Source organism: Ochotona princeps, chromosome 26, assembly GCF_030435755.1.
Source record: "Ochotona princeps isolate mOchPri1 chromosome 26, mOchPri1.hap1, whole genome shotgun sequence".
Taxonomy (NCBI): domain Eukaryota; kingdom Metazoa; phylum Chordata; class Mammalia; order Lagomorpha; family Ochotonidae; genus Ochotona; species Ochotona princeps.
The window spans coordinates 17,825,777-17,846,999 of NC_080857.1; the positions used below are offsets into that span (position 1 = coordinate 17,825,777).

General features: G+C 48.2%; 1 protein-coding gene across 1 annotated transcript in view; it reads right to left on the reverse strand.

The window, feature by feature from the left end:
• Positions 1-2,662: 2,662 nt before the first annotated feature.
• FLVCR2 (FLVCR choline and putative heme transporter 2) overlaps positions 2,663-21,223 on the reverse strand; it is a 59,399-nt gene continuing 40,838 nt past the window's right edge. The window contains exons 4-10 of the mRNA XM_058655443.1: positions 15,510-15,577; positions 14,467-14,570; positions 9,051-9,161; positions 7,993-8,098; positions 7,760-7,871; positions 7,141-7,196; positions 2,663-3,347 (exon numbers count right to left, since the gene is read on the reverse strand). Of these exons, the coding sequence (XP_058511426.1) occupies positions 3,282-3,347; positions 7,141-7,196; positions 7,760-7,871; positions 7,993-8,098; positions 9,051-9,161; positions 14,467-14,570; positions 15,510-15,577 (623 nt within the window). The 3' untranslated portion in view covers positions 2,663-3,281. The remainder of the gene's footprint in view (positions 3,348-7,140; positions 7,197-7,759; positions 7,872-7,992; positions 8,099-9,050; positions 9,162-14,466; positions 14,571-15,509; positions 15,578-21,223) is intronic.

Here is a 21,223-nt window from a genome sequence, read left to right on the forward strand (position 1 = left end):
CCCTGTCACGCTCCTCATTATTGCCACATACTCTTCATTTTGTTATTGTTTTGTGGGTTCTTTTTTTTTAAAGATTTATTTATTTTTATTACAAAGTCAGATAGAGGAGAGACAGAGAGGAAGATCTTCCGTCCGATGATTCACTCCCCAAGTGAGCCGCAATGGCCGGTGCTGCGCCAATCCGATGCCGGGAACCAGGAACCTCTTCCAGGTCTCCCACACGGGTGCATTGTCCCAATGCATTGGGCCATCCTCGACTGCTTTCCCAGGCCACAAGCAGGGAGCTGGATGGGAACTGGAGCTGCCGGGATTAGAACCAGTGCCCATATGGGATCCCGAGGCCTTCAAGGCGAGGACTTTAGCCGCTAGGCCATGCCGCCAGGCCCTTCTGGGTTCTTTTGAGAGGCAGGCAGAGAAAGCTTCTACCCACTAGTTCACTTCTGCAAATGCCCACAATGGCTAGGGACCGAGCCGAGGCCGGGGCCAGGGGCCAGGGGCTCAGTGCCTCAATCCAGGTCTCCCAGGTAAGTGACAGCACTGCTGCCTCCCAGATTATGCACAAGCAGGCAGATGATGTCAGGAGCCAGAGCCCAGAGTCAAACCCAGACGCCATGTGGGGTGCAGGTGTCAAAGAAGAAACATTTTTTTTTGAAATCACTATTCATTGTATTTGAAAAGTAGAGAGATGGAAAGGTCTGTTCACTCCCCAAATGATCGCAGCATCTTGGGCTGGACCAGGCCAAAGTCAGGAGCTGGCAACTCCATCCGGGTCTCCCAGATGGGGGACAGCGGCCCAAGTACTTGGGCCATCTTCCACTGCCTCCCCAGGTACCTTACAGGGAGCCAAATCAAAGGAAGAGAAGCCAGGACTCAGATTGGTACTCACATGAGATGCTGCCATCACAAGCAAACATAACCCACTGCACCATGAAAGCACCAGCCCTAAGAAACAGATTTTGGGGAAAACAAGCAGAAACTAGATATAGATGGCATGAAAGAAATCCCTGTGTGCCATGGATAGGGGACAGGAAAATCTCAGGCAGCTGCCCCCTGTATACTACCCCAGGGTACTGCCCCCTGTATACTGCCCCAGGGTACTGCCCCCTGTATACTGCCCACTGTATACTACCCCAGGGTACTGCCCCCTGTATACTGCCCTGTATACTGCCCCCTGTATACTGCCCTGAATACTGCCCCCTGTATACTGCCCCCTGCATACTACCCCATCCCAGATGTGTTACAATTGTAACATTGTCTCTAACTAAAAATTGCTAATAAATGTGGTGCCTGAAGGCCACAGGCCCAGGCACATCCCCCAGGAAAAAGTGTACAGAACATAAGAGACCGCAGGTGAACCCAACTCCGGAGAGGACAGTGGCGAGCAGTAGGACAGCTGGGAAGAACAACAGCACAGAGCTGCTGGTACTGGGATGGAGCTGAGCGCACTGGCATGTGGCCACACTAACTATACAGGCACACACTCCAGTCACCCTGTGGGGCACAGCCAGTAGCACTAGCAGTGGGACTCCACAGTCAATTCGATGTGTGCATGGGCTGCCAAAGGGCTCAGGGCCCAATGTTGGACATGGCGTTGTGGGTAGAGAGACAGAAACCTGTGCAGGCTTGCATTTCAAACCTAACCTGTTCCATGATGGCAACCTCCTGGTCAACCAAGGATGTAGATGCTCCTGGGGGAGCCACTGTCACCCATGCTGCAGCCCTCCCCACACCCCCAACAGTGCTTGGAAACGCAAAGGACAAGGCTACCGGCTTTGAAAATCCTTTATTGCCTCAAAACATCTGGTAGTACAAATAGAAAATACAAACTATATATTTTTTTAAAGAAAAAATAAAGCAATAGATTCAGTAAACTTTGTTAGTATAGTTCCAGGGATTCAAGAGCAAGCACATTTCTCCTGATTAAAAAGTAAAGCACCTCTCTTTGCTACCCCAAACATTCCCTCCACCAAAAACAGGAACTGTTTTCATCACACACACACACACACACACACACACGACTCCCAGTTGGGGACAGGGGCCCAGGCACCCCAGCACTTAAACCAGCATAGCCCACCCCGGTTTGCTGGTGCCTGGGGAGTGGCCAAAGCAAAACAGCACAGAGCTGCTCCATGCACAGGAGAACCCCCAAAGTGTCTTATTTGCAGAAAACACATGAGGAAAGCCTGTCAGGGCTGAGAAGACTCACTCAGAGTCCTGGGAGCTGGGGAAGGTCCAGCCCACAAAGCCGTTTGGCCCTGCCAAGGCAACTGTAGGTAGAATTCGAAATTCATCAACTCTATAGCATGCTAACTTTTAAGCTGATCGTTTTAGAAATGTCCACTTGGCCCTCAAGGCCAGGAATTAAAAAAAGAAAAAGGGCTCCCTGCACCTGCTTTAGAATCTCATACAGATGACTTCTCACAGAAGGGGGGACCCCAGTAGAGGTGTGAGCTGAGCAGACTCAGTTCCTACTGGGGCACCTTCCCTCCCGTCACACATCTACCACTTCCTTCGCAGCTCTCAAAAGTGAACTTGGATTTGTGAGAGTCGCAGTGGTTGGGATGACCCTCCCTGGGGCCAGCGGCTGCCTTGAGGTGAAAGCGTCAGAGGTGACAGTGATTGATACACAGAGGTCCCCGGCCAGAGACTTTAAAAAAAAAAAAAGGCTTTCTCACCCCAAGGCAAGCCACCAGAGTCGTTAAACACACTCAGACGTTAGTCCTCCCACATGGGTTTCTCCTCGGTGGTCTCACACAACACTTTTGTGTAATGTATTGACATTTGGTTTGATCAGCTCTGAAGAAGGAGGAATTGGAAACATCACGGCATTAGGCAGGCCAAGGATGCAGAAAAGGCCGTGGGCACAGCAGCTTGCCCGCCTCTCCTTACAGTCAGGCTCCCTGTGAGCATCTCCAGAGAGTAGGAAAAGTGAATATCCTGAAGAAGCTTTCTTCCCATGATAATTTTGCAAGCATTCCCCTTGAGAGGTGGAGCTAAAAAGGAAAGGCCAGGAACGGAGCTAGGATCTGCTCCAATAGCTTCCCTGCCTCCCCAAGCACCTGCTCCCACAACCTAAAAAGGGGCGGGGTGTGAGTAGAATCTGCAGCTCGTGGAAGGTGCTGTCTTCCCCAGGTAAACCATTTGGGCCTTTGAGCTGGGTCCAGGAGGCATGGGCACGGTCACGCAATCCACAAATATTCCAGTGGTTCCCGCCCAAAGCTTCTCTGTGCTGTCAGGGAGACTGAAAGAAGAGGTGGCTGTTCCCTGGCTCCCTGAGTTGCTCAGAAACGATCCTCGGATGCAGCAGTGGGCAGCTTGCTCATGTTCTCCTCCTCCTCTGGCAGCTTCTGCAAGGCAGAACAGGGAGACAACCCTGTGGGTCAAAGGTACAGGACTGCAACCCTGCTGGGGCAGCTGCCTGCCCACGACTCTGGTTAGTGCATACACAGTCTGCCCCAAGAGTAAGACGGAAGCACAACCAGCCCAACACACACACACACACACACACACACACACACAGACCCCTAACAGTGCCGCCTCCCACAAGGTGGAAAGACCAACGTTGTTTGATGCCAGGTGCCATGGGCCCAGAAGCAAGCCACTTTCCCTCTCTGCTCTGACAGCTGACATACATCCTGACCACCATCAACAGCTGTCCCAAGTCGGCCAGGTCTGTGAAACTCTTTGGCATTTCCAACTTCGCCCACGTGGGGGCAGCCCCGGGCTAAGGACTACTGTTACAATGTTCATGGAAGGATACCAGAGATGGGTTGAAAGGCCGCAAACATTTGTGGACTTTGGCTTTCTGTGTATGTATACTTCTTTTCAGGGAAGTTTAGCCTTAGGAAGTTTGACTTTCTCAAGGACGGAAGGCACAGATTCTTCTGGATCTAATCCTTTGGGGCCTGTAGGTACACACTGCCAACTGGGACATTTATCTGCGATTTGTGGTTTCTTAATATATGCATTTTAATTGACACATAGTAATTGTGTGACTGTCACATGGTAATTGTATGACTGACATGGTAATTGTATAGTATCCTAATGGGTTACAGTGTGATATTTTAATACATGCACACAATGTATCAGGGTAAGTGATACTTGTATCATTTTTTGGTTTTGGGAACATTCAACATCCTCTCCACTAGCTATTCTGAAATAATTAATGGTTGTCAACCATAGTTATCCTGCTGCAACTAAGAGCATTACAAGGTGTCCTTCCTCTCTATCTGCACCCCCAACAGTAAGTCTAGAAAGTCTACCATTATAACAACTGCTTTGCCTCTGACCTCCAAGGCTCTTCTAATGAACAAGAAGACCTCGGACAATGGCCCAGCACTGTACAGCTGACAGCACTCAAAACCTGAGTACATGCAAGGCGAAGTCAGCATCAGTTACATCCACAATGTTGCAGGGTGGATCACGGCCAGTCCATACCAATAGTGATCTCTAGAAATCTGACCTTCCCATCATCTGTCTTGCCAATCTTTGGCAGCAGTTCAGCTTCAGCCAATAGGAGCCTTCATTTAGGCAACCAACAAGCCTGTTCTTGTCAGGGTCTCATGTGTCTGCCTGACCACGCACACATGCACACACATGCTTCTTACAAAGCTATCAGCATGAAATCATAATCAGAAATAGAAGTTAATAAGGACATGCACAGCCATGCTCCATGCAATGGAAGAGAACCAAAAGCCTGAATCTGGATACTTCTCATTGTCAAGGTGAGGTGTCACCTCTCCCAAGGTTCTTTTACCTAAACTCTACAGATCAGGTAGACTGCACGCCCCATCTTCACCTGGCCCTGACAGTGGGCTCGCCAGCAGGTCTCTTGAGTTAAGCTGAGAGTTTTTATGGGCTGCATTGCACAGGTTTCCAGAGGAGGCCCCAGTTTCCCCAGCGGTGTTGGCCTCAGCAGAACTCGGACCTCCCCAAGCTGCCACGGATGGCAGTGAGGTCCAGAGACGTGCAATGAGGGACACAGGACAACTGATCACCTTGAGCGGAACTTAAGGTTCTTATTTCTACTCCCCGGTTGTTTCCAGCTCCTCACAAGCAAGGGACCAACAACTCCAACCTTGAGTAGCACACAGTCCATATACACAAGCATCTGGCTACAGGTATGATAAAAGCCTACCAGAAAAGGTTAAGCAAGATATAACTATGTAGATATGAGGTTGCGGTAGAATGTAACAGGGTAAAAAGTGGCCAAGCTATATTTAGTCAACAGTGCAGCTGTCAACTGATGACTGGATGAAGAAAATGTGGGATTTAGACACAATGGAATAGTAGCCATACAAAGACTGAAATATCAAGACTCTTTAAAAATGGACCTAATTGGAGATTGCTATGCTAAGTGAGATAAGCTAGAACACTTTTGGTGGCATTACTATAGAGACTGTAGAGAAAACAATGTAGAGGGAAGTATAGAAAATGAAATATACACAAGCTAATACAACACTAGAAACTGGACTAAAATGCTATTAGGTCATCTTTAGGATGCAACACTAGATGATTCTTATTCCCTCCTAGTTTGCCCAAATTTGCCAAGATAAGCACAGATCATAAAGCAAGCACACTTCAGAATCTCACGTCACTTGACACAACACATCACATTCCAAATTAAAACCTTCTCACCAGAAATCTATCCTGCTGTACAACAGATAACTTTCCCTGGGCTGATTACATCTACACATTGACCCAAGGGTAGCACATCAGCACGGGTCCCTCTCACTCAGCACAGGTGTGAGCCTGGGTTGTCACAGAGGTCTATAGGGAACACCATTTCTGCCTGGAGGCTTTCCCTGGCTCCCCAGCCAATCCCTTGTTCCAGGTCCCTGCTTCCACATGCTACTTGCTGCTGCCTGCTATGGCATCAGACAACAATAGTAAGGAACTTTAAGTGATCATCTGTCAGCACAGAAATGCCAAAGATCTAACCTGCAGAAAACCATTTCAGCATTAGATTAGCCAGGATTTTTAAAATGATAAACACTCAATCGTGGCACCTTGCACGATACTATAAACTCCTGGCAGGAGTGCGTGCCAAGTAGCATATGCAAGTCTTAGAAATAAGCCTTTCCTCAAGAAAATGCCACACACTCAAGAACAGGCACTAAGATTCAGCTTCCAACAAGTTCACCACGCAGTGTTGTCTATAACAACTCAGAACCATACTAACATCCACTGATGAGTCTATGGTTTGTCTAAATACCGGGACACCCGAACCATTAAAAGTGTGTTGTCAGTGAACAGTTGCCTAATAATATAGTTGCAATAAGCAGACAAAATAGATCGCATTTTTGCCTGCAAAAAGAAAACATACACATTTGGATACAGATTATAAAACATAAATGCCAGAAATTAAAAGCATCTCATCTAGATGATGGAATTACAGGCTGATTTTTAAATTTGTGTATGCTGTGTTTTGGTTTTTAGTGTTCCTACAAAGAATACGTATTATTTACATAATATGGTTGCTACCTTTGTTCTTTTAAAGAAATACCCATTTACTCTATCTTTTTGAGATTTCTTTCATCTTTGCTCAGATCGGATGTCTATTATTTTTGATCAAGTGGTTCTTTACTCATCAGAGCAGATGGAAAGTACTTTCCTAGTCTAGATCATTCTTTTGGCCTGTTCCTCTTTTACCACCACCAGTTCCTGCCTTGTGGGTCCTACTAGCAACCTGCTGCTTCCACCCTGTGGCCCCACCTAAGGAGCTGTCAAGTGCTAGGACAGTCCCTGTGTTATGGCCACCACTGCCGTGATGGCCTCCTCCCTTCCCTTCACAGCGACTGACCCCAGGCTGATAGCAGTGGCACCAGAGCCACACAACTTGGCTTCAGACTCAAGGGGCAGACATGGCCTAGCAGATTATGACAGCAGTCACACGCTCTTCCTGTCCTGAGGAGGATAGGAAGTGGGAGAAGAGCTCGAGCAAGCGTAGCAGAAAAGCAGTGCAGGGACCCCAAGGAAAGCCTCTCCATGGATGCTGTGTGTGTGAGAAGTGAGTGGTCTCAGAGCTGCCACGAAACCAGCCCCTCTGGGAGCCTTTCCTGGCCCCATCTCTGCTGCCACAATGCTCATCAAAGGCCCAGAACCCAGAATTCAGCCCTGCCAAAGCTCCAGTATACTCACTGTCTCAGGGGTTTCCTTGTTGGCCTTCTGCCTCCGGAGATCCGCTCTTATGAATGCTGTGATCCAGAAAGAAGAGTGGCAAAAACATAAGTCATCAAGCACACCAATGGTCAATTTCACCCAAGAGAGGCAGCTTTCATTTGCCTATAGATCACAGATATCCCTAACCAACTTCACATTTCCAAGGCAGCTAGGGCACTATCAGCTAACTCAAATAAGACCAGGAATCACTGATGTGCCCGAGAAGCAGAGGTCTGTAATGACACAGATGGGTCACCTGTGGTTATCAGGGAATATGTGTATGGGACTCTGATCATCACAGCCATTCTCATGGGACAGATTAGGAAACAGAGGTCCCCGGAGGTTGGTCCACTTGTGCAAGGTCAATGGCCATAGAAATCAGTGTCACCGTCTGGGATTCAACAACAGGTCTCCCGGATCCAAAACTCACGCCCCTTTTATCAAAACACATCACTACTTCCCAAAGAGATGGCCTCACACACCCTCCCAAACGTTCTCCTGTGTGCGGACTTCCCATCTGTCTGATGAATCTACACACATGGTCCCAAGTGGCCAACGTGAAGTCTGTGCCTCATCATATGCTTAGGCCCCAACTCACCAGTGATGACAGCACCAAGGGTAAGAAATACACAAAGGAAGATGTTTCCAGGCATGGTTCCAAAGTTGTCAATAATCTGGCCCTGGGAGATGGTGAAGATGATCCCAAACACCTGGAGAAGGCCAAAGGAAGACTGGAAACAAGGCTCCTGGCAGCCAAACCACTGAGGAAGGAGCACCATCATGCAAAGGCAACCCAACCAGGCAGCGAGCAAGACACCGTGAGGGCGGTACCTGAGCTGACACGTTGAGGAGGCCAGACGACATGCCTTCCGACTCTGGGTACGTGAGCTCCACGGCAAACTCAAATCCCAAAGGCAGATAGCCCGTCATGAAGAAGCTAGGGTTCAGAGCAGACACACAAGGTGATAAAATGTGCTCCTGAGCCAACAAGGATGGGGAGCCCACCTCCTGCCATGCAACTCTTTCTTTGGGCTTTTTTTGTTTTGTTTTGTTTTGTTTTTGTCTTTCCATCAGCCCTCTAGACACTCCAATCTGGTCATGCCCCAGGTGGGCCAAGGGAAGAGAGATCCCTGCAGACCCGGAAGAGGCTCCCCGGTGGGCCTTGTGCTCAGTCAGCCATTAGGGTCTCTTGTGCCTGCATCCAGCCATCAAGAACAGTGTCAGCATCTGCAGAAGGAGCAAGGATGCCTGTTCTGTTTCAGTCTGACCTGACTGACTCTGCCCTGAGTCCAGGGGCCCTGGGCCAGGAAGGGGAAGCCCCTGGTACTGAACACCCTCTCCATGGCTCTCTGGGAGCTGGCTGGCAGGAACAGCCTCAACTCCTATCTCCCTCCAGAGAGTAGCCAGCTGAGAAGTGCAGGTCAAGGTCATTCTTTCTCCTCTCTCTCTCTCTCTCTCTCTCTCTCTCTTGCTCGCTCACACACACACACACACACACACACACACAGGTTCAGCAACAATCACTGAGCACTTCAGGTCTAACAGATAGTCAGCACTGAAACCGAGACCTGAACCCAGAGTTTCTGATTCTAAGCTCTGAGCATTTTTTTTTTTTTTTTAGTTACCACCTTATCTCAGACAGGACTAAAAGAGACTGAGGGTTTCCTATCCCCTGGAAGGGCACACTCCACTCTGTCCCGACAGCACAGCCAGAATGCCTTCTGTGGGAAGCGCTGTGAAGACTCACAAGCCCCTGGGAGCCATTGCTACATCTCCCGAAGTCCGTGAGAAGAGTGGAAAAGAGATCCCCGCTACAGCCTGGAAAACCTGCAGCTCCAAGAGCTGTGAGATGGCATTTTTCACTTAAACAGGTCAGAAGAGAAACTCACCCAAGGGTGCCAGCAGTGATGAACACGACCCACAGGCGTTCCAGGTTCAAGGTCAGCGTATACACCACCATGCCCACCAGTGTCATAACATACACCACCAGGGTTGTCTCCCTATGAGTAGAGGCAAAAAACTTAACACTTCTGACCTGAACAGGATCAATCATTCATTCCGTAAATATATATTGGTACCCACCATCAGTTAACCTCTCTATGAGGCTGGAACACCTGCTGTCACAGACTTTACTGCCCATGAGGGTGACAGACACTGGACTGATGATCACACTGATGATCACAAGGCTGTTATGAGCAGTGCTACAAAAGGTGACCCTAGGCGTGAAGCCTTGTTCTCTCCCTGGAGAACCTGCTCCATAGCATCAAATCCTTGTCATGTCCTTTCCATAGGCAACAAGGGCACAGCCCTTTCCTTCTTCTCTTCCCTGCCAGTAAAAAGAAAAGAGGACAGGGCCCAGAGCAGTAGCCCAGCAACTAAAGCCCTCGCCTTGCCTGGGATCCCATATGGGCACCGGTTCTAATCATGGCAGCTCCACTTCCCATCCAGCTCTCTGCTTGTGACCTGGGAAAGCAGTGGAGGATGGCCTAATGCCTTGGAACACTGCACCTGCATGGGAGACCAGGAGGAGGCTCCAGGCTTCTGGCTACGGATCAGCTCAGCTCCAGCCATTACGGTCACTTGGGGAGTGAATCATCGGACGGAAGATCATCCACTCTGTTTCTCCTCCTCTCTGCATACCTGACTTTCTGATAAAAATAAAATAAATCTATTTTTAAAGAGTGGAGAATAAAAAAGAGGACAATCATGGGCCACACACTCAGGTGGCAGTGGCGTCCAAGAATGTCCCAGAAACCACCCAATTCTGCTTCTTTGCTTTGTCCCAAGACCCATTAGCAATGCTGGGCAGTGACCTAATGTTCAAATACTGTCATCTGTGAGTTCTTACTGTTGCCTCCTGCACAGGCACAACTATTGCTGCACAGTTTATTCGTAAACAACTCTGTCCAGATGCTAGAACAAGGAGAGGGAGCTGGTATTGTGGTTCAGTAGATCACACTGCTGCTTGAAATACGAGCACCTCAAAGTACCAGCTTGAGTCCCAGTAGCTCCACTTCTGGTCCAGTTTCCTGCTAATGCCCCTGCAAACTTGGAACCATGTGAAGTTGCTGGCTCCTGCCTTAAGCCTTGCTCACTCTTGGCTATTGCAGCTAGTTTGAGAGCGGACACTGGAAGGGAAATGTGTCTGCCCCTCTCTCTTAACCACTCAAATAAATATTGTTGTTTTTATTTTAATGTTTTATTTGTTATTGGAAAGTCAAATTTACAGAAAGAAGGAGAGACAGAGAGAAAGATCTTTCATCCACTGGTTCACTCCCAAGATTGGCCAGAGCTGAGCTGATCCAAAGCCAAGAGGCAGGAGCTTCTTCCGGGTCTCCCATGCGGGTGCAGGATCCCAAGGCTCTGAGGCCATCATCTGCCACTTTCCCAGGCCACAAGCAGGGAATTGGATGCAAAGTGGAGCTGCTGGGATCAGAACTGGTGCCCATATGGAATGCTGTGCTTGGAGGTTCAGAATTAGCCAGTTGAGCCAATGTGCTGGCCGCATTAATGTTCTTTCTATAAAAACCTGTTTATAAAAGGACTAGAGAACTAGCCTTGAACTAAGGGCCTGGCTGCAAAGCCAACGTGAGAAATCCACACCCTCTGTTTCCATTCCTAATGTTGGTCCCCTCCAAAGCACCGCCAGCCAGTCCCGGTTCTGTCTGCTGCTCAGCTCACCTTGCACCTCCACACACTCTCCTCCCTAACGTGCCCTCTGTGACCTTGACTCCTGCCCTCAAAACTAAAGCACACTCAGTACTTTTTTTTAAAGTGGTGCTTCCATCTGCACCACTGAGAGCAGAGCACAGGCCCTGCACCAACTTCAGCATGCCAGGCTAAGAACCTTCACACATCTTCCCTACAGCCAAAAACACAGTGAGGTTCCTGCAGGCCACACTGTGCTGACATCAAGCTAATACCCACACGGCTGGGTGCCAGATTCCACGAAATGCTTTATATTCGTGTAATGTTTCAACTCAACCCTTATAAAAACCTAGCAAGAAAGAGCTGGCTTTCCCTACTTTGCACGGTGAAGAAACTGAAACCCAGGAGGTCAGTTAAGTTCCTTATCCAAAGTCTGATAGGTGCAGAGCCAGGATTTGAACCCAGGGCTGAGTTTGAAACCTGTGCTTCTGCTACTTCTGTACATGGGAATGATGTAGGATGCAGTTGCCTATAGAGAAAAACTCGGGCCTACAACTTCTGCAGAACACACTTCTAAGCTGCTGCTATAAAGCAGCTGCCCAGGTTGGGGAAGCTCTCCCCACCCTCGCTTCACCTGCTCCCCAACCTTCCCTCCCACCCACCTTGCAGAAAGCAACCTTAGCAGATGCCAGCTTTTCTCAAGTGGTCTCATAAGAACACTGAGTGTACTGTAGGGCCATATTTATTTTAGCTACAGCTTCTTTTTAAACCACTGGCCAGTTGAGAAGAACTACTATTGTTCTAGTCATAAATAAATGGGCCTCTCCACCCCCTTTCCAGCCTCCAGAGCTGGACAAACCAAGGTACCTTCGGGAGAACGGGCGTGGAAATGACAGAGTCACACAGTGCCGTCAGCCCACTGAGGGCTGTCCTTTCACAGCCTGGGCAGGAGAACAGAGAGAGGACTGTCCTGGGCCAACCACTGGAGCTAGACACCAGGAACCGGTAGAAGCGTGCTCCTATTCCCTCCACGATACTTTCTAAGGAATCAGCTAGCTGCCCACGGTCCAGCCTAGCCCACATTCCAATCCCTCCCCTCCCCTCTCCTGCCATAAAGCCAGCACTGGCAGAGATGCTGCCATTTACTGCACTGGGGTGGGCAGTCTTGATAGCCCTTGTGTCAGCCCTGAAGCATGCAACTAACAGCAGAGACGAGATGGCAGCCAGCTCTGCCAGCGGTCATGAAGCCGAGCCAGGCTGCTGGCACATGAGCCAGGCGGCCACGTCCCTAGGCACGGCCTCAGTCGACCTTTGACGAGAGTGGCCACAGCGAGACCTGGCTGAGCACAGCCTCACAGAAGCATGTTTGTGCAGCAGAGAACAGGTCAGTCACTGTGTCGCCTATAGATACTGGGAAGCTAGCAGGCTGGACAAAGCAGCCCAGAAGGCAGCCTTGCCCCAGGTGCAGGACGACCCTGGCAGCTGCCCCTAGGGCCAGCACACACTGAGCACCCAATACACTGGACAGCTCCTGCTCTCCCCAGAGTACTGCCACCAAGGCTGCCTATGGTCGTTTCTTTATTTAAAGAAAAAAAAAAAAGTTACCAGGACCAATGTGGTAGCCTAGTGGCTAAAGTCCTCGCCTTCAAAGTGCCAGGATCCCATATGGATACCAGCTGCTCCACTTCCCATCCAGCTCCCTGCTTGTGGCCTGCGAAAGCAGTAGAGGATGATCCTGTACCCACGTAGGAGACCTGGAAGAAGCTCCTGGCTTCAGCTCAGCTCAGCTATGGTCGTTGCAGCTACTTAGGAAATAAGCCAGTGGGTGAAAGATCTTTCCCTGTCTTTCCTTCTCTCTGTAAATCTGACTTTCCAATAATAAATAAATAAATCTTTTTTTAATTATCTATTTGAAAACTAGAGTTACAGAAAGAAAGAGGGATCTTCCATCTGCTGCTCGACTCCTCCGGATGACCACACGTAACAGCCAGGACTAGGCCAAGCAGAAGCCAGGAGCCAGAAACTTCGTCCAGGACTCCCAAGTGTGTACAGGGACGCACCAAATACTTGGATCACCTTGCACTAATTTCCCCAGGCCATTAGCACAGGGCAGGATTGGCAGTGGAGAGCCAGAACCTGTATGGGGTTCCAGCATGGCCACAATGACAGGCGCTACGTAGCCAAAAAGTTCACTTCTTACATAAACATGCAGATTTTGCTAGAGAATTATCATCTATGCAGTAGGCCCAGGAGTCCAGGTTTTTTAGTATATGTGCTGCCGAAGTGAGCACAGGAGTCCAGTTTTTAATTAGCATCCTAGATTAACTGATTTACACTAAAAGCTTTTTCTTTTTTTCCTAAAGCACTTCTTATCTTTTTTTTTCTTCCTTTTGTTTTTTCCCTTCTTTTGAGAGGGAACAGTGAGACAGAGATCTCCCACCTACTGACTCACTCCCCAAATGCCTACAACAGCTGGTTGGTCCAGGCCAAAATCCTGAGCCAGGAACTCAAGTTGGGTAGAAAGAACTCAAGCACTTAAGCCATGCATTTTGCTTTCCAGGAGAATCAGCAGCAGAAAGTGGGAATCAGAAACCAGACCCAGCACTCTGGTATAGGAATGCAGTCCTAACCACTACACCAAGCACTTACTATCAAGCATTCACCTCCACTAAGATGGCTCTGGGCTCTCAGGAATGCATTGGTATTCAGTTCAGAAGCCTATCACAAATCCTACCAATGAAATAAAAATAAATGAAATAAGACCAGGAACTATTTCATGGAAATGGAGTTAAAAGAGAAATTTGTTTGGGTGCCAAACTTCTGATAACCAGCGATACCAAAGAGCCCTTCAAACAATTTATCAGAGATGGGCATTGTAGTGCAACGGTCAAGCGTCCACTTGCAACACTGGTGTCTCACGTGGGAGTGCCTATTAGAGTCCTTGTTACTCCACTTACCATCCAGCTCCCTGCGAATGTGTGTAGAAAGCAGCAGATGATGGCCTATTACTTGAGTTCCTGACATCCATGGAACAGACACAGATGGAGTTGCGGGCATTTGGGGAGATCAACAGACAACAGACAGAAGATTTTTCTGTCTCTGTCTCTCCTCTCTTTTGTCATTTTGCCTTTCACATAAATCAATTAAAACTTTGTGAAAACTGAATATTATCAAAAATATGCATCAGGTTCCGTTTTTTCTTCTTCACCAAAATCTTTTGGTTCCATTTTCTACAATCTCCCTAAAGTACCCACACACTCTGTGAACTGCAGCAAGCACACAGCACCTTCATTAACTCCATGGAGTCCCCAGGGAGCACGAGGGATAGAGTCGTGAAATCACCTCCTCCCCTCCATCCTCCAAGCTTCCTCCAAGCTTTCTGGGACCTTTCTCACATCACCCCATCTCTCCCTCATTTGCTCTTTTCTCACAGTTGCTTGAGAAAGCAGGTGGGGAAAGGACCAGGCTCCACCTTCGTGTCCATTCTCTGTCGCTCTACAACCCCACAGGGCCAGGAGAGGTTCCCACACTTCATCAATGAGGTGATCAACTGGGCTCAACAGAGACAACTCTGCCCACCATGTTCACATTGCTGAAGAAGGCATCATTTCAACACATGACTCCCTAGTTCCCAGGCCCACAGAAAGAACCACTTACTTGTAGGTTTTGGACCGATCCAGCCATATGCCTGAGATCATAGCCCCGAGCATTCCTGCGATGACGATGGTCAGGCCGATCCTTCCAGCATTCACCTCTTCCCCCTGGGATGCAAAGCCACAAAGATCACCTGATGAGGGCATGAGACCTGGGACCCAGCACAGTCACTACTGGCCAAAGGGGCCAAGGCAGAGAAGGAGAAGGCAGGCTCCCTTGGCACCAATCTTTTGTAAGTGTCCATTCAGCACAGCCTGGAAGGAGCCACCAGGGGGCAGAAAATCTCCAAGTAGGAGCTTCTCCAAGTCATGTAGCCCTACATATGTGCGCATAATCCTGGATTCTGCAGTGACCAGTGTAGGTGGAGTTTCAACCATGTCATCCTTAAACTGCTATCTTACTCATCATTATTCCTACCTGACCAGTGGGGAAAACTGAAATATCTATGCCCAGTTAGTACATTCTGAGGAATCTCAGAATCAAAGTCCCAATCATTGTTCATGGCTCATTGCTACTAAGAAACTGTGAGCTTGAGGCCAAACGGCCTATGTGACCTTTAGGACTGATGGACTCCAATTGTCATGAATCAAGGCCCAAATCTGGTTATCTTACATGTGGCTCCAAGTAATTATGTGGATGGTTACCTTAATTGCTGGACCTGAGAAGAGCCAGACCTGGGCTATCCAGCCGAGATACGAGATACGTAGAGAATGTGTGATATCTCCCTTCTCACCTTGCAGGCTATTGTGAATTGCCCCTTTTTAAGCTATTGCGGACTGACTGTATAAAAATCCTGTGAATGTGCTGTTTGGGGCCGCACTCCAGTGAGGGGTGTTGGTCACACAGCTTGTCACACAGCCACCCTATCCTTCTGCTCAGCATTACCCAAGCTTCAGCTGAGCCCCACATCACCTCCCTCCAAATCCTACAAGAACACCACCACACCGTGCTGACCAGAGCCAGAGGGAACCAAGAGTTAAGGTTCCAGCTCCTGCTGAGACAGGGTTACAAGTCGCATTGTAGAAAGGCATAGAGAGCTCCTTTACCGGGTAGTGCAAGATCACCATACGATTCAACAGTGTGGACAAGGCATAGAAAGCACCAGCATTCAGACCTGAGGGAGGGAGGGAGAAACACAATGTTAGTCTGGGCTATCTCCTGGAGTCCCTCCTAACCTCATACCGCAGCGGCTGGGGAGGTTAGCCACACAATACTACCTGGGGATCTCTGTTTTTAACCTACTCTGGACACACAGGATCTGGAAGGTACTCGGGTGACGCCCAGGTCAGGATCAGCTATGCTCCTGCCTTAGGGTTTGGCTAGAGGTACCATACAGGGTCAGTAGGTTTAGAAGATGCCCTCCTTTTCCTTCTGATAATCCTGTCCCATCTCCAGATTTCTCCAGAGCCCAGAAGTGACCCCTGAGGCTACTCCCTCGGCAGGCAGCTCCTTCTCTGATTCAGTCACACAACAGATTTCAAACAAAATCTATTGCGTGAAACTCTAGATGTCCTCAATAGTGTTTAGTAAACTCTGTGACTTCATTGGTTCCTTCAGCAAACACAGGAAGCATGCTAAGAGCTTGTTGCAGCTAGCATAGTGGTATAGTAGGTTAAGCCTCCCATATAGGCACTAGTTCAAGCACCAGGCACTCCACTTCTAATCCAGCTCCCTGATTATAGCCTGGGAAAGCAGCAGAGGATAGCTCTGGTCTTTGGATTCATGCATCCACATAGGAGAGCAGAAACAAGCTCCTGGCTCCTAGCTTCTGATCAGCTCAGCGCCAACCATTGCAGCAATTAGGAGAAGGAACCAGCAAATGAAGATCACTCTCTTTGCCACTATTTTCTCTGTAACTCTGCCTTTCAAATAAAAGTAAAATAAATACTTTTTTCAAAAAACATAAAAAGGGCCCAGCACACTAGCCTAGCAGCTAAAGTTCTTACCTTGCACGCCCAAGATCCCATATGGGCACCTGTTCTAATCCCAGCAGCCCCACTTCCCATTCAGCTCCCTATTTGTGGCCTGAGAAAGCAGTTGAGGACGGCCCAAAACCTTGGGACTCTGCATCCATGTGAGAGATCTGGAAGAGGCTCCGAGCTCCTGGCTTTGGATCAGCACAGCACCAGCCATTGTAGCCAGCTGAGGAGTGAATCAACAGACAGAAGATCTTCCCCTCTGTCTCTCCTCCTCTTTGTATATCTGACATTCCAATAAAAAAAAATAAAGCTTAAAAAAAAGTAAAAGAAGAAGGAGGAGGAGGAGAACAGGACAATAAGAAGAAGAACTAATAGTTATATTCCTGGAGAAAGAGGTCATTTGTCCAAAACTATACAGTGAGTTAGTAGCTGAGACTGGAGCTACCCCGAAGGGAAAGGGCATCCCAGCCTCCATCACTTCAAGGAAAATGCAGAGTGGCAGCAGCGTGTGTGTATGCACTAGACATTGCTTCTAAGTCCCTTCTGATCTTTGAAACCACTTGAGAAGGCAGGGACTTTGATCATCTTCACCTCAGAGATGAAGAAAATGTACAAAGAGTTAAGAAAACAAATCCAGGTCCTCCAGGAGTCTTCTCAGCTTGAAGTAGACATGAAGGTTGACAAGACTGTTGTCAGCACACTTGGCAATGGATGTACTTATGAGTATCTCAGGCAGGACCCAGTGCTGTGAGCAGGGCAGCCTCCAGTACTGCTCTTCAGTGAAGCCAGCCCAACGAAGCCCTGGCCACAGAGTGTTCACAAGCTGTTCTCTTGAAGCCTCAAGGTGCGAGGGAAGGTATCCATGGCAACCTCCTTGGCTTAACTCCTCAGCAAAGTCACTCTCACTCAGAACCCAGGCAATAATCTCCTGGTGTCCCGTTAGGGATGGGTAAGTGAAAAGTATTACTGTTTTCAGGAAAGCCCAAAGAATGGCTTCCCACAGATATGAATGGGACTCTGTGTCTACTCTTAATCCCAAGAAGTCATTTTTAGCATTCCCAAGGCTTCCCAAATGTAGTCAAAAGTTACATCCTTTACCAGACTCCCAGGGGAATGAGGTACAAAATTCAGTGAAGGTCAAATTACATGTAAAATGGGAAAGAACTTGCTTTATGACTCCTACAATCACATGGCTATTAAATGATGGAACTTAATTTGAAGCCAGATCTTGTGGCTCCAAAGTCCTTAAGATTTTTTTTTTAAGATTTTTTTCTCTTATTTTATTATTATTATTTTATTTGGAAGGCAGATTTACAAAGAGAAAAAGAGGGGGAGAGAAAGAGAGAGCTTCCATACACTGGTTCACTCCCCAAGAGCTATAATGGCTAGAGCTAAGCTGATCCAAAGCCAGGAGCTTCTTTCAGGTGTCCCATGCAGGTGCAGGCTTTGGGTTGTCCTTGACTGCTTTCCCAGGCCACAAGCAAAGAGCTGGATGGGAAGTGGATCAGCTGGGACACGAACCAGCACTCATTAGGGATGTGGGTGCCTCAGGAAGCTGATTCCCAGAGTCCTTATCTTGATTTCACCACTTTGTATGTGCATAAAACTGAGTCTGTAAATAAAGATTTCTGAGGACAGGCCACAGAATCATCCCTTCCTGTCCCAGCCTCTCCCTGCAGATCAGTCCAAAGGTTCCCAACTGCTGAGATCCATGCAGCCTCCTAAGCAACCACAGGGCCACAGGGGGCCAGCAAATCCAGAGGTGTCTCGGTGTCATGCCGGCCAGGCTAATGGCTGTGATGCCTTTAATGCTCTCAGCAACATCTCGCCTGGCAAGGATACGTTCATAACATACACACAAACCCTTAGATACTCCCTTCTGGAAATCAGAAGGTCTATAAGGGAAGGCATTCCCATAAAGGGGCAAGGGTGTGGGAGTGTGAATGGGGGAAGATAGCAAACAGCTCCCCTCACTTCTTCTGATCCCTCTCTTCATCAGTCACCTTGCACCAAACAAGCCAGCCAACTTGGCTGCAGATAGAACAGCTGCGCTCAGTTGGGAAGAATAAGGGCAAAAACCATAGCAAACAGAGTGAAATGAGCCAGAAAAACCAGGAAGCAAGAAATGCCCTCTGAAAAAGGCCAAGGGAAGTGGGTTCCGAGCAGGCTGAACCCCACAGGGAAAGCTGAGCACCTGCCAGGACTCCATATTTGGTACTAGGCTTGTGAAGCGTTCTCTGGAGGTGTGGGAGCACCTCCTTCCCACAAACACACTTTCCCAATCCCACCTTGGACCTGCTGCAGTTCAAACTGCCATTGGAGCGCTGGCAACCCATGCTGGAGCAAGTAATTTTAGCCCTCAAGTTGGAAGCTCTGGTTCTGCCAGATGTGTGTGGTTGACCAGCAGCCAGACAAGAGACTGAATTGGGCGGGCATTTTTTGGCTCTTGTTCTAGAATTACTAAGTAAGAACTGCCAAATATGGGACTCAAGGATCTACACTTCTGACATTTTCAGTTGATCCATTAACATCAGACAGATGTATAGAGTGCCATATAATGTTTTCATACTTGCATGTATTGTATAATGCTATTTTCAAGGGAAAGATATCTATTCTCTCAAACAATGAACATTTTTTTATGATGAAAGCGTGCAAAATTATTTCTTCCAATATCTTCATTTTTGTTTGTTTGTTTTAAAGAGAAGCAGACAATTCATCATCATTTAGAGTCACCCCATTATGTAACAGAGAGCCAGAGCTTCTTATCTAGGGACAACTTGGTAGAAATCTACATTTTATTTATTTTTAAAAAAGATTTATTTATTTTTATTGGAAAGGTGGATATGCAGAGAGGAGGAGAGACAGAGAGGAAGATCTTCCGTCCAATGGTTCACTCCCCAAGTGAACACAAAGGCTGGAGCTGAACCAATCCGAAGCCAGGAGCCTGGAGCTTCTCCAGGTCTCCCATGTGGGTGTAGGGTCCCAAGGCCTTGGGCCATCCTCAATTGCTTTCCCAGGCCACAAGCAGGGAGCTGGATGGGAAGCAGGGCCACCGGGATCAGAACCAGGGACCATATGGGATCCCGGCGCTTGCAAGGCGAGGACTTTAACCACTACGCTATCATGCTGGGCCCAGAAATCCACATTTTAACAAAACAAAATTTTTAAAAAGCCTAGGAATTTCTTAAAATCCCTGCAGTGTGGGAACCAGTGACCTCGGGAATCAAAGATCAAACATCATAGCCAGGCTCCCAGGCAGTAGGGTTAATGTGGACACAATTGGGAACACAGGAAGGGGCTTTGAGATCATGAGAATATTCCAGAACACAAGTACTTGAAAGTTTCCAACTGTGCTGCAAGTCAGAATCTCCTGAGTTGCTTGTAAAGCGCCAACCTCTAACTAGACTTTGTGTTTGTATCTCCAGAAAAGATGCACAAAAACCTACACCTCTGGGCACTGGGTACTCAATTTCCCCTTTGTCTTCTAGCGCTCATAGCAAAACCTGGCGAGAGGACCAGTTTTGCCAGGGCAGTTCTTCCAGGAACCTCAAGAATGTTTTTATTCATTTTTGGAGTTTTTTTTTTTTTTTAATTATTTCAAAGAAAACAGAGAGAAAGGAGAGGCAGAGCTCTTCCATCTGGTGCTTCACACCCGAAATGGCCACAAAATCCAGGGCTGGGCCAGTTCACAATCAGAAGCCTGGAACTCTAACTGGGCCTCCCACATGAGTGACAGGGGCTCAAAGATCTGCTGCTTCCCAGGCACATTAGCAGAGAGCTGGGTCAGAAATGGAGCACCAGGGATCTTTCTTTTTTTCAATGTGCAAAGCAAGATTTATTTAAGGGAGAATGAAAGAGAAGTCTCCTGCCAGGGTGACAGGAGGGGCCTTCAAGGGAGGAAAGATCGGAGAAAACTGTGGAAGTGGTATCTTTTTAAACACCTTCTCTGGGAAGGGGACAAAGGGTAGAAGGAACAAAAGAGACTCATTTACAATGGGCAGCAGTGTCTAGCACTTTGTTCAGAACAAAAAGGACATCAACAGGGCATCAGCTGTCGGCTTGTGCCTCCCCATTTTGATGATAAGCTGAAAATTCAGGTACTATCCTTTGATGGTCAGACTACTTGGCCTAGATCTTCTGGGAACAAAAAGCAGGCAGATTAGAAGGTGCTTGGGATGCCCCAGGGTGCATTGTGAATGGAGCCTCTGAGTTAGCTTTCAGCACACTGGAGGATGCTGGCCAGAGGCGAGACTGGGAGGCAACAAGGCAAAGGTTGTCTTGGAAGACTTTCTCTGAAAGAGGAGTCCTTTCTGTAGTTCACCAGGTACACCACGGTGCAAAGGTATCTGAGAAAGCCTCGTGGTGAAAGTTAGGCCGAGAGATATGCAGAGAAAGCAGCCCCAAGAAAGATCTTTGTCCCAGTCTCCCTCTAGTGCTGAGCAACATTCCAGCCCTGCCTTTTCCCCAGATACAAGTGGACTCCTGAAATGTATGGCTCCAGCCAGCCCTGAGTCACCCTGGGAGAGGGTGTGGCGGGGCCGGAGTCAGGCAGCAGCTTCCTGTGCTGCAACACAGCAGGAACACCAACTGCAAACCCAGTCCCAGCTCCTCTATCCCTCTGAGTTCACTGCCAGGCTTAGGGAAATGCTAAAACAAAGAGGACTCAAGGTGAATTTGCATTGCAAATAAGTAAGTATTTTTTTTTCACAAGGAATAAATACACCTCAAACATTGTGCAGGACATGTTTATATGGAAGACATATGTGTTATTGATCTGAAATTCACACTTAACTGGACAGCTTCTATTTTATCTTAACGCTCCCTGTAAAGCTGTGTGGCTA